Raw genomic sequence first — 17014 nt, 5'->3', positions numbered from 1 at the left:
ATTCCTTTACTGTCAGATCACTGAGGACTTGGAAGATTTTTTTCTTACTCCATCAATTCCAGCAGTATGGAATAAGATTCCTGCCAGATGGGAGACATTCCACAAGTACTGGTGATTAGAAGGTCTGCTGATTCAGGAAGGAACAGCAGAAAATAGGTAGGGAAAAAAACTCAACAGGGTGGAGGGCATTTCTGCTATCCCATTCTGAATGGAGTCCCCTATATTAACTACGATTTTCCCATATCAAAGAATAGGGGATGGAACAAACTTGATAAAAGATAAGGGATACCATTATGAATAATATTGCTACTGATCTCAGATAATTTATTATATATATATTTTTATATATAATATTTTTATATATGTACTTTTTAAGAAAGCAGGACTATGCAATTTTGTTCAATAAAAATTCTGTCAGATCACTGACATTTTAATCCTGTCAAGTCTCAATTATTCTTATTCCACTCAGAACACAACACATATATTATAACACATGTCTCAAGTTTATTTGCTTACAAAAAGACTTACTGAGCACTTACTATTACTGAATAAATATTACAAGCCCCATAATAAGAATAGCTAATACACAGGGCCAGTGTTCTAAGCATCACTTCAAGAGGTAGATACTGTTATATATTCGTCTTTTACAGACAAAGTTACTAAGGAAGTTCACCCTCCTGAGCAGTTACTCTGGAAACTATGCTCTTAATTACTCTGTTATAATGATTATCAGATCCTTGAAAGGCTCACAGTCTTTTGTTTCACATAAAAAATATATTTTTACATAAAATATTATTTTGACAAAATTAGAGAAAAAATATTCTTGTTCCATTTTAATGTTTTCTTCTCCCCCACTTGAAAATAAAAGGGCTACAATACTGCTAGATTTTCTCATTTCATACTTGGTAAGTTATATGGTTTTATTGAACAATTTATCATTTAGCGATTCATAAAAAAGTAGCGAGGACTCAACAATGTATTTAGCATTTGTGACTATTCTGAACACAAATAAAAGGGAAGTTATATTGGTTTAAAGAAAAAATAGATATGCACACTGAAATCTTTTTATCCCTACAGGTGAGAGATAGTTGATTTTTGCTATTGTACAATTAGAGTGACTGTTTAAGAAGAGAGCTTTTCATTTCTCTCTGAATAGCATGCACTTTTATCATTAATTGCCTCCCACGCAATGACACAATTAATACATAGCAGAGCCTGGAAGAACTCACAGAAAGGAAACCGTACTCCTAACATTTTTATTTTTTTGCTTCTTACAGAACAAATTAAAAGTCTAAAATGTTGTAAACCAGCTGCACTATGTCAAACTCAAACTGCAGTTTGGAAATGCAGATATAATTTCACCCCTGGATAAGGAAACAATAATTGGTGTGAGGAAGGAGTTGTCAGGACTGTTTTCATGTTGCTAGGTCAACATTAACATTCAAGTTCAGAAGACAGAAATGTTCTGTAGCAGTGGGCTAGGCTCTTCATCGTGTGACTAAGATAATAGACATTTCAAAGATATTGTTTTAATTTACAACCACTTAAAAACTCATTCAGGTGACTGATATCATTCTCAAGTCATACTAGAGGCAACTGTGCCTTAGGAAGGCTAAGTGATGGTCTCAGGGTTACATAAGTAAAAAGTCCAAGTAAGCAGCAACTTGCACTCAGATCCTCTCTCTCCAGAGATAGTACTCTTAACCACTAAGCCACATGGCCTCTCAAATATCTATGAAGGTACCTAGATTTGAGTGTAACAGACATGTTCAGTACCATGTAGTGAGCTGCAATTCTCCATGTGTCTCTTACATCTCTTACAAGAAGAACCATTGATTGCTTTTGTTCTGGGATATCTTTTTAAGGATGTTTGCATAGTGGCTAGCATTGCAGCATCCTATATAATAAAAGGCTAATATGCAAATCGACTGAATGGAGGAACGACTGGTTGTTATGATGTGCACTGACCACCAAGGGGCAGACGCTCAATGCAGGAGCTGCCCCCTGGTGGTCAGTTTGCTCCAACAGGGGGAACGCCACTCAGCCAGAAGCTGGGCTGATGGCTGGCGAGCACAGTGGCCTGCCTCCAAGGCAGCATTAAGGATGCCTACTCCCCGCCTGAGGGCTCCTGGACTGCTAAAGAGTGCAGTCCCCCCCTCCCCTGCCAGTGCACAAATGTCATGCACTGGGCCTCTAGTAGAGATATAATCTCCCTATCAAGCAATGGACAGGTATGTTTATTGCCTATTAAAAATATTAGGGTTTTCTACACTCAGGATTCTGTGCCCCCCCCCCCCCCCCCCCGCCACCACCCCATCAACTCAGTGTGCTTGCAGGTGTCACCTGACCATCTTGGCATTGTCTCAGAAGAACTGATCTTGGGAAACCAGCTCAAGAAAATAGCTGATAGTCTGGCTACTGCTATTTTTCAATGGGTAATAAAGTTCTTTGTTGCCAAAAACAACCCAAAATTTAAAAAATGTCCTTAAATTGGAAGTAGATTTAGGTTCCATGGTGCCTAAAGTTTATTACTATGTTGGGGTCCCTCTTGAAGGCAAAACATAAAAATTGCATATACAAAATTAAGTTCAAGGCTGCAAGAAGGGTGCTGGCAAGTGAGGGGTCCTATAATAAAAGTTTTATTCATGGTAAATCCATCTCTGTCTGAACTTTATTTTTGGGATTCATAAATTTCCAATTTGACAAATGGCTCTAAATGACTTCTCACTTCCCAAAGCAGCAAGCCTACACATCGCATAGTGCCTCATTTTAGAAAATAGCTCTTAATTTTTGTTTCCGGGGCAAAATAAAAATCTATAGTATCTCTCCCATGCCAAAATGTTTTCAACACTCTTGTGTCTTGGTCAGATTTATAGATAAATCTAGGGGGTATTTTTTTCTTTCATCTGTTGACTCTTAAGTAAATATGATCAAACTAATGTCTTAAATTAATTTATAAAACCTGCCCTGGTGACAAGAATAGTTAAGTTCTAGCATCACTGAACCCAAACTCCTGAAATGTTGAATTCATGGGAATCATACCATGAATGTTGATATAGTTTCAACGTGGATATGTGGCACCTCTATGATGCTTGAAACACGAGGGAAAAAACATACTTTGTACGACACTCTGAAATTAGCAAATGATCTTTTGCACACAGCACTGAAGAGGAAAAAAATAGCTTACCTCATTTTGTTGTGTAAAATCATGCCTTTTAACACAGTGAAAGCTTGAAATAGTTAAAACCATTCATACGTCATATTCGTGTATTGTTCACCGATAACAATTATAGGTAAAACATTATAAATATGGAAGTCAATAAACAATTAAGAAAATAAAGTTCACCTACTTTTGAGATATTACTTGATCGACTTGCAGATCGTCCTGGGGATTTTTCATTCTGAAAAATAAAATTAGAGTCATTGATTAAACATACGGCAATAGTCTTCACCACTGAGGAAAGGAAAAACATAGCAAAGGCAGATGTGTAAATGCTCCTGGCGTTGGTCTGATAGATGTACAAACTGCTTATTCAGGATGGCTTGTTTCTTACTAAATAGTGTGTCTCTAGCACGGATAGTGTCCCTTTTCAAAATGTTTCAGTTGACACCAGGGTATAGATCAGTCAAGAAGTATTTATTTCCAGAAAATGCTTATTTCTCTAGAAAAAAAACGTATGAGGTTCCTTTGAAATAAAATTAGACAGTAAAAATATAGTCCATTATTTTACCTTTTGCTTTTGCTACCAGGAAATTCTGAGTAAATTCTGGGTCTCAGTGTTAGTAAATATTGTATACATCTGACCCCTTCTTCTAACATGTACTTTATTGGTTTTCCCATTATTTTCCTTTTGAAATAAAATAATCTAAAATATACTTTTCACATAAAAATATTTAATTGTTTAAGTTAAAAATACTTTAAAAATTATTTTAAAATTTGAAATGTAAAATTAAGTTAAAAATTACCACCTCAATGTTTGCCTCTTAAAGATTTTCTAATTTCATAGGCAAGAAGCATAAAAAAAGGTTTTGAATAAATAACTTTTAAAAAAGTCATACAATTTTAAAGGAGGAAGGAACCTTAAAGAGTGTTCAACCCTTCCTTGGAAGCCCAGAAACATTCTGTTCCTGCCAGTCATGGAGTCGGTGCCAGTGAGGCCTTCTGACCGGTCCATTCTGGTGCTTTCCACTCCACCAATTACCTGCTGGTGGGTAAGTGACTGGCACTTAACATGTAGCAAGAGATCACAGTGCTCTTCTTCCGCTCAGAAAAAGTGGGAAGAACTTGTTCTGGAAATCAGAAGTTGTGAAAGATCTGAATTAACCTTGTCACTGAAATACTTTAGGATTCTCTTAGAGATTTTCTGAGCATCTGGACTCAGCACGAAAGTGGACTTGAGCAGACACCTTGACAGAGGTAATTTTTGAGAACTAAGTTGTTATAACAACCTGTGGATCTGAAATTGCCCCATGATGATGGTTTGAGACAGTTTCAGAAACATGCTGATGACAGGATATGGCAAACGTGTTATTGTGGAAACACAGTAGCTGCATTCACTGCAGACTGTCACAGCATCAGGCACAGGTTTGCAGATAGATATTCCAGCTGAACAGTACTTTTTCCTTTACATGCAACATCCATCTCCTGCAACCACTCATGTCACTGTGAAGCATGTTATTACAGAGCGAGATGAGTCCCAACGATACGATTAGTTACACCTCATAACAGCCCCGTGATCCAGGGGGAGATTAATGTATCTACTACCCACAGACATTTTTCCTTGATTAGCTTCCCCTGGTGATGGAGAGAGGTACTTTTCAACTGACATCTCAACTCCTCTTCTAGAGACTAGAAAACAAAAGCAATCCATCTTTCCTTCTCGGTGAAATTCAGGATTTTGACACAATGGAACAGAGGTAAATAGGCCACACAATATTAATGGGCTTGGGGAACAGTTTCGTTGTTTTGTGTTTTGTTATGTTTTCTATATTAAAATGGTATTTGAGGACGTGATTGAGGAACTAGAATTGAAAGGTGCTTCAGCAGGAAACAAGAAGTGCTGTAGGAAATGTAATTTGGCATCAGATGACCTAATTTTTCAACCAAATAGGACTTTGTGGTGTTGTTTTCAGGTAGAACAAGGAGGGTAAGGCTCCCTCCACAACTGTGAATGAGTTCAGCACAGGGTTATAATTAGGAGATAATTCCATACTCTTCCCCAGCAGTCCCCAATCTAAGGGGGAGGAAGCATCTGATTGATTATTTAGTTCTTCAAGGGATCTTTTAATGTGAAATCCGTTGGTTCCATTTTCTCCTAAAACTAGGTGAGGCATTGAAAGAAATGAATGAGCTCACGCAAAGGTTAAATTGGTTGCCATGGCTTCATTCCCTATTGTCTCTATTCCAGTTACCATATAGGAACAGAGGTGCACTGTTTGCCATGTTGGCAGTGACAAGAGTAAGAGACTGACTTGCAATTAGACCTGTGGGAGTGTACTAGCTCTAGCAGGAATGTACTGTTTGACATTTCAGGACTTAAATTTCCCTCACTATGAAGCAGAGACTGTTGTAAGAATCAAGCAAGTTATAACTGAAACCATTTTATAGATTGCAAGGTTATAATATTTCCATTATTGTTTACACGTAGAGAAAACAGCAAAAGAGCTCCCTCAAATTTCATGACGGCCCGGCCTGTGTGGCCTCTGGTTGAGTGTTGACCTATGAACCAGGAGGTCACGGTTCAATTTCAGTCAGGGCACATGCCCAGGTTGCAGGCCCAATCCTCAGTATGGGGCATGCAAAAGGCAGTTGATCAATGATTTTCTCTCATCATTGATGTTTCTATCTTTCTCCCTTCCTCTCTGAAATCAATAAAAATTATATTTTTAAAAAAATTTTATGATGACCATCACAGATTATGAGACTCATAATTTTCATATAAACTTTTGAGTTCCTCAGTACTGTAATTCTGCTTCTATTGTGGATTAGATTTTGATATATAAATTTTAAGAACAGAAAATCAAAATTTTCTCTACCCAAGGGAGTTAAAGAGGTTTGGTCTGCCTTGCCTTTGAAGCAAAGAGCCAGGAGCACTTTATCTCTTGGAAAACTTCCAAAGCTATCTGTCCAATTTTCTATTTATTAATTGGGTGGCTTGTGCCATTACTATTGCAATGACATATTCTTCTTTGTAGATTAGTCAAATATGGTTGTCATACCTCATTATGATCAGTTTAAATTCTTTACCTTAGATGAAACAGAAGCTGTCTCAGATTCTGACATCACTTACTGGCACCCAAATTATAGTGACCTTGTAGGTCAATAAAAGTTGGAGCCACAAAGTTCTAACAAGTCTGCATGGAAAGTCTGAGGCTAGCAGATCATTTATAATATGCAGATGGAGAGACTTGGTTTTATAATTGCTTTTTAATATTTGTAAGAGGTTTCAGAATTTGGTTTGATATGATTGTATCTGAGAGTATCAGTTTTTTGTGATTATTATTGATAATATAATAATATTTTAAAATTTCATCTCAAGCGTGGTTGAATTTTTATCAACAGCAAGAAATACAATGATTACCAAATAAAAAATCATTACTAAATTGTTTTCATATGTTATAAATGTCATGATCTAAGGAAAGTGGCATAGTCCCTTTAAAAGGAAATGGTCTGTGTTAAAGAAGACACAATATGACTGGCTTTGTATCTACATAGGAATACTCTATATCTTATAGCATTGATCAGAAGAGGGCAGTAAGGAAGCTTGTAGCAGGTTTTATATGTAAACTGAAGGGAAAAACTATTCTGGAGTGAAGAAACTGGAATAAGACAGTCTCACACAGACCACTGATATGATGCTTTTCTGCAGTATAGTCCACTCTTTCCTCCTGCCTCCCCCCAGACTAAAAGTCAAGAGTATTGGAAAAAAAAAGAGAGATAATTTGGAGGGTGACCTGAAGAATTCTAAGTAGAAAATAGACTATTTTTGCTAGGGTAACTAAAGCTTATAATAGAAGAAAGTCTCTGAAAACAATGAAACATAAATAAAAAATAAACAAGAACGTAGCAAACAATGACTAATGCAATAAGAACATAACTAATAGATATATAAAAATCCATGCCCATTAATAAAACATACTCTTTTTAATGTCTATAAAACATTTAAGAATTATTTGATCTCAAATAATACCTTAACAAAAATATTTAAGTAGGAATTTTATAAGGCACTTCTCTTGATATTGAGCAAATAAAATTAGAAATACAAATTTAAATGTGACTAATCTTTTGTTGTTGTTAATCCTCACCTGAGGATATTTTTTCCATTGATTTTCAGAGAGAGAGAGGAGATATTGGTTGCCTTCCACAGGTACCCCAACCAGGGCCAGGGATCGAACCTGCAACCTAGGTACCTGCCCTTGACCTGGAATCAAACCCACAACTCTCTGGTGAGCAAGCCTACGCTCTAACCACTGAGAAATGCCGGCCAAGGTAAATGTGACTAATGAATCTTTGTCACCTGAAAATTAATTACCAAATCTTTAGATAATGCTTCTTCTAACAAAATGAAGACTCTCTGGGAAATCATAGCCAGACACTCTAGAAAACAGCACACTAACACCTTTGGAACACCACAAAAGCTGTATCCAGGTAAGCATTAATTTTATTTATTTAAAATATATTTTTATTGATTTCAGAGAGGAAGGGAAGGAGAGAGAGAGATAGAAATATAAATGATGAGAGGGAATCATTGATTGGCTGCCTCCTGCACACCCCCTACTGGGGATCGAGCCCACAACTCAGGCATATGCCCTTGACTGGAATTGAACCCAGGACCCTTAAGTCCGCAGGCCAAAGCTCTATCCACTGAGCCAAACTGGCCAGGGCCAGATAAGCATTTACAAATGTAAATGGCTTTGTTATTAAAGAACACAGTTCAAAATAAAATAATATAGTGAAAGTTATAAAATATAAAAGCTAAATAGGAAGGATAAAGAAATACTTTTTTTATAGCAGGTCTTTCTAATATAATTACAAAATAGATGAACTTCTTATAACGTTTGTTAAGGAGAAGAGAGAGCAACATTATATAAGAAATGAGAAAGGATACAGAACCGAAGACACAGAAGGGATCAGAAAAACAGATTATAAAAGCTACATGTAGTGCTATTGCAACAAATTTGAAAACCTGGAGGAAATGAGTCATATTCTGGCAAAATCAAAGTTACCAGAATTTATTCAACATAAAGGGGAAAACTTGATAGACAACAAAGAAGAGATTGGAAAACTCAATGAAAGTCTGTACGCCCTAAAAAGATAAGGGCATGATGATTTCATAACTGAGCTGCATCTTACTTTTAAAGAATAGTTCCAATTTTATTTATACTATTCTTGACCATAGAAACATACATTTTCCTAATTCATATTATTAATCTTGCATAAATGAAACTTCCAATGTATTAAGAAAGTACACAAGAAATAAAAATTAAAATAAAATTATGCTTTAGTCTTATTTGAGATAACAGATACAAAAAATCTTTAAAAATATTTGCTTTTATCTAAATAGTAGCTTATATATCTTTGCTACACCAGAAGTTTATTCAAAATGTGCACTGGGAATAGAATAAGTCTGACTTATTCCAGTCATTTTCTTATCAGGAATTCTGTCAACATAATTCTTTAGATATATTGAAAGGGCAATCTATAATCTTATAATTAAATGCCAAAAAGATATTTGACAAACCTCAGCAGTCTTAGAATGTAAGCTCTAAGTGAAATAAGAATTGAAGGAAACTTCTTAAAGTGATAAAGACAATATTCTAAAACCATTACAAATATTCTAAATCCATTACAAATATTCTAAATGGTAAAATACTAGGATTATGTTAATTAAAGAAATTCTATTAGGAATGCTTGTTCTTGCTATTATTACTCAACCTGTTTTAGAGTTTCTAGCAAATAGGATAATAAGAAAAAGAATTATTTTGTAGAAAAAATATTTAAAAAGAAGCAATAAAACAATCTTCTTTCATTGATAATATGTTGTTATGGAAATTCCAAGAGTCTCTAATTAAAAAAGAAAACTACCACAATTAAGGACTAGATACAGGATAATTATATTATGACAGAGTCTATCAAGTTTTCTAAAATCCCTTCTTCCTTTTCCTGTACTGACAAAATAGTAACTGGGTAGACATCTTTCCAGTACATTATATTTCCAGTGACAGGTTGCCTATGACTCAATTCCCTCCAGTGAGATGTGAACAGAGCCAGCAATCATCAGTTTCCTGCCTGCCCCATAAATCTAAAATTTCTTCCACACTTTTTGTATTACTCTGTGCTAAGATGGTGAATATCAGAGCAAGCCAGGAAGCCACTTAATAGGTTAGTAGAGCTGAATTCTCTTGAGTCCTTGAATGACCACATTGTGAAGAGCCCTCTGACAATTTGGAACATACTCTCTAAACTGTCATGAGAGAGAGAGATAAACTTGTATTTCTTTCAAGCCATCACATTTTTTGGATTTATTATAACAGTTTAGTCTATCCTAATGGAAATACTGCAAAATCAATGGCTTTCTCTCTTCTAGCAATAAATATCCAGAAATGTAATAATAAAAACAAACAAAAAACATTTAGGGACACATTTCACAAGGAAATCATAAAGTCTTATTAAAATATAAACTATAAAATCTTACTGAGAAGTATAAATCATGATGTGAACAAATGAAAGCAACACTCTTTGATGGGAAGATATAAATCCTCTACAAATTGACATATAAGTAGAAGGTAGTTTCAATGAAGTTTCCAATGAGGCTTATTTCTTCCTTTCTGAAGTAGAAAGGAGACAGAAGGATCTTAAAGAACATACATAGAAAAAGAAATGCCTTAGAATATTCCAGAAAACAATGATAAAAAGGACATCCTCTTACGCGAGGCAATGCCCATCTTAAAAGTCACTGTGATTAAGTCAATATAGTATTGGCATAAGAATTAACCAAAAGGTCAGTGAAATCCATAGTAAGAAAATGAAAATCCAGAAATAGATATAAAAAATTCATACGTAACAAAACTATTATTTCCAGTCAATATTGAAAGGATAGTTAATATAGTAAATGCTTCTGGACAACTGGCTATGCACATGAAAGAAAAAGTCAACCCTTATCACATAGTGTGTACAATCATAGAATCCAGATTGAATAGTCTGAAATGTGAAAAATAAAACATAAAAATTATTTTAAGTAGTCTATATAACTAACACAGGAACCAGAAGCTATAGGTAATCATTAATTATATTATTTTTAAAAAATACAAAAATTAAAGTGAATAAACAACAATAGAATTAGAAAAAAGTACAACACAGAAGACTGATAAAGTTCAATTTCTATAATATAAATAGAGGTTTTTGCCCTGGCAGGTTTGGCTCAGTGGATGGAGCGTCAGCCTAGGGACTGAGAGTCCTGGGTTTGATTCTGGAGGGGCACGTGCTCAGGTTGTGGGATTGATCCCCAATAGGAGGCATGCCGGAGGCAGCCGATCAATGATTCTCTTTCATCACTGATGTTTCTATCTTTCTCCCCCTCTCCCTTTCTCTCTGAAATCAATGAAGATATATTAAAAAAAAAAAAAAGAGGATGGAGGAGATAAGGAAAAAAGCCCTTGAAAAGCACAGAAGGGCATAAGAGCCTGTTGGATGCCTGTTTATGTAAAACTAGAGGCCCAGTGCATGAAATTCGTGCGGGGGGGGGGGGGGGGGGGGGCGCGGCCTGGCCTGCGCCCTCTCGCAGTCTGGGACCCCTCAGCAGACATCCCTCTTGCAATCTGGGATCCCTCACTCCTTACTGCCCGCCTGCTCTCTCCTTACCACTTCACTTGCTGCTCCTTTGCAGCAGGCTCCTTACTGCTTGGCTTGCTGCTTCTTAGGGCTGCCATAGAGGTGGGAGAGGCTCCCACCCCTGCTGCTGCACTTGCCAGCCCTAGCCCGGCTTCTCGCTGAGCGGCTGTTCCCCCTGTGGGAGTGCACTGACAACCAGGGGGCAGCTCCTGCATTGAGCGTCTGCTCCTGGTGGTTAGTGCGCATCATAGTGACTGGTTGTTCCAGTCGTTCCACCATAAAGGTTGCTTAGGCTTTTATTATATAGACTAGAGGCCCGGTGCACAAAAATTTGTGCACTCGGGGGAGAGGGGGGGTCCCTCAGCCCGGCCTGTGTCCTCTCGCAGTCTGGGACCCCTCGGGAGATAATGACCTGCTGGCTTAGGCCTGCTTCTGGGTGACAGAGGGCAGGCCTAATCGCTAGGTGCAGCCCCTGGTCGGGCTCAGAGCAGGCCTGATTGGGGAGTTGGGGCGCCGCCCCCTGTCATGCACAGAGCAGGGAGGATCGGGAGGTTGCGATGCCACCCTCAGTCACGCTCAGGGTAGGGCCAATTGGAGGGTTGGGGCACCACCCCGTCACACTCAAGGCAGAGTCGATGGGGAGGTTGCGGAGCCACCCCCTGTCACACACAGAGCAGGGCCAATCAGGGGGTTGGGGCGCTGCCCCCTGTCACTCACAGAGCAGGGTCCATCAGGGGGGTTGGGGCTCCGTACCCAGTCACGCACAGAGCAGGGCGGATCAGGGGGTTGGGGCGCCTTCTCCTGTCATGAACAGAGCAGGGCAGATAGGGAGGTTGTGGCCCCGCCCCCTGTCACACACAGAGCTACAGGGTGATCAGGGGGTTTGGGCGCTGCCCCCTGTCATGCTGATCCTGGTGCCGGGAGGCCTCGTGGCTCCACTGATCCCGGTGCTGGGAGGCATATTACCCTTTTACTATATAGGATAGAGGCCTGGTGCACGGGTCGGGGCCGGCTGGTTTGCCCTGAAGGGTGTCCTGGATCAGGGTGGGGGTCCCGCTTGGGTGCCTGGCCAGCCTGGGTGAGGGGATGATGGCTGTTTGCAGCTGGTCACACCCCCTTCAGGGTGGGGGTCCCCACTGGGGTGCCTGGCCAGTCTGGGTGAGGGGCTGAGGGCTGTTTTCAGGCTGGCGGGTGACTGAAGCTCCCAACCGCTCCTTTTTGTCTTTTTTTTTTTATTCTGGGCCAGCTTTAGTTCTGAGGCTTGGCTCCAGCTCTGAGGCCTCGGCTGCTGAAAGCAGGTATCTGGTTTGTTTGGGTTCTATAATCAAAACACTGTTTCAACTCCAGCTCTGAGATCCTGGCTGGCTGAAAGCAGGTTTCTGGGGTTTTGTTTAGATTCTATATTTGTAACAATGTTTCTTAAACTGCAAGCTCAGAGGCCAGCAAGGCAGGCTGGGAACGTTGGCTTCCTCCGTCACTGAAGCAAGCAAGCCTCCTGTTCGCTTCAAGCTGCCTGGCTGCCGGCCGCCATCTTGGCTGGCAGTTAATTTGCATATCGCCCTGATTAGCCAATGGGAAGGGTAGCAGAGGTACGGCTAATTACCATGTTTCTCTTTTATTAGATAGGATTATATATGGATATGATATTATAATGCTAAAAATTATAGTGCAAATATGAAGTTACATGTTTACCTATTGGCAAGTAGTAATATCCATCCACCATATATTATGAAGGTAAAAAGGAGTTAAAGAACAATGTGTAGAGGGCAATTTCATTTTTTAAAAACAAGTATATAGAACCTCTATATATGTTTATATATTTACATATATATTTATGATGAGCAAAAATATGCTCATCTAATATTGGTTATTAACACACTGATCTATTTACAATCACTACTTTCAGTCTCTCATTATGTTGGGATTGAAGGGAGCAGATAGGCCCCTGGGGATATTCTAGCCTTTTAAAAAAACCTTTGTGTGGTATACTTTTACATTTTTTTTATAGTCTGATTTTGGTAAAATGTCAAATTAAAAATGTAAAGAAATAATAATGGCAATGTTAGTCTTACTCATCAAAGAATATATATATATATATATATATATATATATATATATATAATAAAGGAAAGTGTGTGTGTGTGTGTGTGTGTGTGTGTGTGATCAAAAGAGCTGCAAAACATTTGATGTTTATATTTCCTAAGACAATATAGTACCTGGAACATAAAGGCACTGAATGAATTCAGTCAAGTAGGATTGGTGGAAAAACTGTAGGGCTTGTGGTTACAACACTTAGATCAGAATGGGAGCTATATGACTATGGACCATAAGAAAATCATCTATCTTCTTTGGCCCTGGCTTGCTGAATTCGCAAAATGGGTCTAAAGGCCTTACAGAATAGCGTAGAAACAAAAACAACAAACTTCGAGAAGGTATATTTCCAATAGTAAAGCACTGGGTAAATATAAACTAGGACTATTGGGATTATTAAACTCAGATTTGCCAGAGTTAAAGAAAACTTAGTGAGAACACTTACTTGTAACTGTCACATTTATTATTAAATTTTGTGCTATATATAATTATCTGAAAACACTGAATTCTCTTAAAAACAAATATATCATGCCCAAATATCCAATTTAATAAAAAACCTTGCTATTCTTGCTAATGACAATGAATAAAAGCTTAATTGTACTTAGCCCAAACAACTGTGTTGGCTAGGAAACAAAGAATATAAAAATCATGCTATGGAAATCTCCCTTCCATCCGTAAAAAAGCTGTAGAAAAACATGCCCTTGATGTGTACATTTCTAAAGAAAGACTGTCTATTGATGAATGACACGTCATTCTGACAAGGTTAGTAATTACAATTGCTAGCATGAGACCAAAAGGAAATTTTTGCGTGTGTGTGTTTTTTTAAATATATATATATATATGTATGTATACATACATACACACACACACACACACACACACACACATATATATTTTTAAACTCCCTAAATTTTTTTAAAAATAATTTTTCCCTTTATTGAATAAAATATTACAAATGTGTCCTTATCCCCCCAATGTCCCCTCATCCCCACAATCCTGCCCTCACCCTCACCCCCTGTGGTCCACATCCATCATTTATGCTTATATGCATGCATACAAGTCCTTTGGTTGATCTTCCCCCCTCACCTCCACCCTCATAAATCTTTATTTTTCAGATTATTACAGTTGTTTCTCTTTTTTCCCCCCATAGCTACCCTCCACCCGGTTCCCACCCCACCCTCTGCCCTTACCGCCCCCCACTGTCCTCATCCATAGGTGTACAATTTTTGTCCAGTCTCTTCCCGCACCCCCCATACCCCTTTCCCCCCAAGAATTGTCAGTCCACATCCTTTCTATGCCCCTGATTCTATTATATTCACCAGTTTATTCTGTTCATCAGATTTTTTATTCACTTGATTTTTAGATTCACTTGTTGATAGTTATGTATTTGTTGTTCATAATTTTTATCTTTACCTTTTTCTTCTTCCTCTTCTTAAAGAATACCTTTCAGCATTTCATATAATACTGGTTTGGTAGTGATGAACTTTTTTAGCTTTTCCTTATCTGTGAAGCTCTTTATCTGACCTTCAATTCTGAATGATAGCTTTGCTGGGTAAAGTAATCTTGGTTGTAGGTTCTTGCTATTCATCACTTTGAATATTTCTTGCCACTCCCTTCTGGCCTGCATAGTTTCTGTTGAGGAATCATATGGGTATTCTCTTGTAGGTAACTAACTGTTTTTCTCTTGCTGCTTTTAAGATTCTCTCTTTGTCTTTTGCTCTTGGCATTTTAATTATGATGTGTCTTGGTGTGGTCCTCTTTGGATTCCTTTTGTTTGGGGTTCTCTTTGCTTCCTGGACTTTCATCAGATATGGGAAGTTTTCTGTCATTATTTCTTCAAATAGGTTTTCAATATCTTGCTCTCTCTCTTCTTCTGGCATACCCATAATTCGGATGTTGGTTTGCTTGAAGTTGTCCCAGAGGCTCCTTACACTATCTTCATATTTTTGGATTCTTTTTTCTTTTCTTTTCTGTTCTTTTTTTAAAAATATATTTTATTGATTTTTTACAGAGAGGAAGAGAGAGGGATAGAGAGTTAGAAACATCGATGAGAGAGAAACATCGACTAGCTGCCTCCTGCACATCTCCGACTGGGGGTGTGCCCGCAACCAACGTACATGCCCTTGACTGGAATCGAACCCGGGACCTTTCAGTCCGCAGGCCGATGCTCTATCCACTGAGTCAAACCAGTTTCAGCGGATTCTTTTTTCTTTTTGCTTTTCCAGTTGGGTGTTTTTTGCTTCTTTGTATTTCAAATCTTTGACTTGATTCCTGTGATCCTCTAGTCTGCTGTTGGATATCTGCATATTATTCTTTATTTCAGTCAGTGTATGCTTAATTTCTAGTTGGTCCTTTTTCATATTCTCGAGGGTCTCACTAAATTTATGGGTGGTTTCTAGAAAATTATTGAAAAACCTTATAAGTGTGGTTTTGAACTCTATATCCAGTAGTTTGCTTCCCTCCATTTCTGTCATTTGTGACCTGTTTCTTTGTCTCCGCATTTTTTATGCTTCCCTGTGTTGATAGAGTAGCTTTCTGTGCTAGGTGTCCTATAGGGCCCAGTAGCTCAGCCTCCCCAATTACCTGAGGTGGACACTCTTGGTGCACCCCTTTTGGGGCTTTGTGCACAGTCTTGTTGTAGTTAAGCCTTGATTGTAGTTGGTATCACTGGGAGGAATTGACCTCCAGGCCAATTGGCTGTGAGAATCAGCTGTGGTTATGGTGGGAGAACTTCTGTTCTGGAGACACCCTTATGGGGCAAGACTTGCTTCAGTGGGGCTTTGGTGCTTACTGAGTCTTCCCCCTGATTGTGTCCCTTATGGATCTGAGGAGTTGTAACCTGGATGGTCCCACTCTGACCACTGGGTACACTGGCTCTTGGATCTCTAAGGAGGTGCTAATCTAGCCTTTCCTGAGGCTACCCAGCAGGAGCTACAGAGAGATCTGTAGATTCCTTTTCTTTTTTTGGGGTTTGGGGTGCCCAGATGAGGCCCAGCTGTGAAGCAATGCAAGCTTCTGTGGGGCCTTGGGCCTTCTTTTGGATGTTCTGGGTCTCTCTGACCCAGCTGCAGTTTGTTAGGTAATTTTAGATTGCAATTGGCCAGGCCATTCATATGCAAAAGCCTCTGTGCAGAGCTTGGGTGGGGCGGGGTCTCAGGGAATCAATAAGGCGGAGCAAACAGCTATGGCTGATCCTCAGCCCTGTCCTAAGAGGCCCGGGGTCTCAGTGTCCCAGGGTAATCACTGCAAGCACCTCTGAGAGAAAGCTGCCCTTGAGTTCCGCTCACTGCCAGACAGTCCAGTTTCTCCCCGTATGAGTCTGGGTCCCCAGAGACTCACCTGGAACTGGAGTTCAGAGCAGTCAGGAGCTTGTGCCTCCCTCCCGATTGAAAAAGACAACCACATCCTCAGTTGCCAGCCCTTTCCACACGCACACCTCCGTACCTCTGCACTTTACTTCCGCACCTCCTCTGAGTCTCAGGGTGCTTTTCTTTTTCCTTCTAGTTGTAGAATTTCCACTCAGCCAGCCTTCCTGTGGATCTGGATGATGTCCGTTTTGTCTTTTAATTATAGTTTTGAAGTGGTTGTGCGAGGCAGCAATTTCAGGTGTTTACCTATGCCGCCATTTTGGTTTCTCTCCTATCTTTTGCGTGTGTTTTTAAAGAAGTTTGCATATTTCAGTACTGAGTCTTATTTGGATGTCAAGAAAAATAATATAGGAAAGGGATCACTGACTAAATTACCGGAGCACCAAGGATAAGGACCCAACAATTTAATTCACACCTTTTCCAGTTATGGAAAGACAGAAAATAAGGAGCACTGAATGGCTGCCAAAATGCAGAAGGTGATGATTTCTGTTCAGTGTCTTGTATGAAAAGGTGATTACTGCTGCTTTTTTTTTTTTTTAACAGTACATAGAGTCAGATCAGCATAAGCTTTTAGTGTACAACAGTTGAACACTTATAAGAGTGTAACATGAGGACTTTTAATGGTTCCCACCATTTTGTTCTATATGACTATGTTCACATTAAAAGCACCCACTACTCCTCTAATAGTCTAAGAATATACACATAATTTACAAAACTCCTTGTA

General features: G+C 38.8%; 1 protein-coding gene across 2 annotated transcripts in view; it reads right to left on the bottom strand.

Annotated features, from left to right (window-relative positions):
- MARCHF1 (membrane associated ring-CH-type finger 1) overlaps positions 1 to 17014 on the bottom strand; it is a 367501-nt gene that overhangs the window by 127528 nt on the left and 222959 nt on the right. Inside the window, exons 2-3 of one of the 2 annotated variants that reach the window (XM_070415366.1) lie at positions 3351 to 3401; positions 3188 to 3230 (exon numbers count right to left, since the gene is read on the bottom strand). In XM_070415366.1, the coding sequence (XP_070271467.1) occupies positions 3188 to 3230; positions 3351 to 3400 (93 nt within the window). In that variant the 5' untranslated portion in view covers position 3401. The remainder of the gene's footprint in view (positions 1 to 3187; positions 3231 to 3350; positions 3402 to 17014) is intronic. The other variant, XM_070415365.1, reaches the window with a different exon arrangement.

Source organism: Myotis yumanensis, unplaced genomic scaffold, assembly GCF_028538775.1.
Source record: "Myotis yumanensis isolate MYYU_CA2020_CCGP unplaced genomic scaffold, mMyoYum1.0.hap1 SCAF_5, whole genome shotgun sequence".
In the NCBI taxonomy this organism is placed as follows: Eukaryota; Metazoa; Chordata; class Mammalia; order Chiroptera; family Vespertilionidae; genus Myotis; species Myotis yumanensis.
Note: the sequence above shows the minus strand (reverse complement) of the source record. Positions and strands in the feature narration are given on the sequence as shown.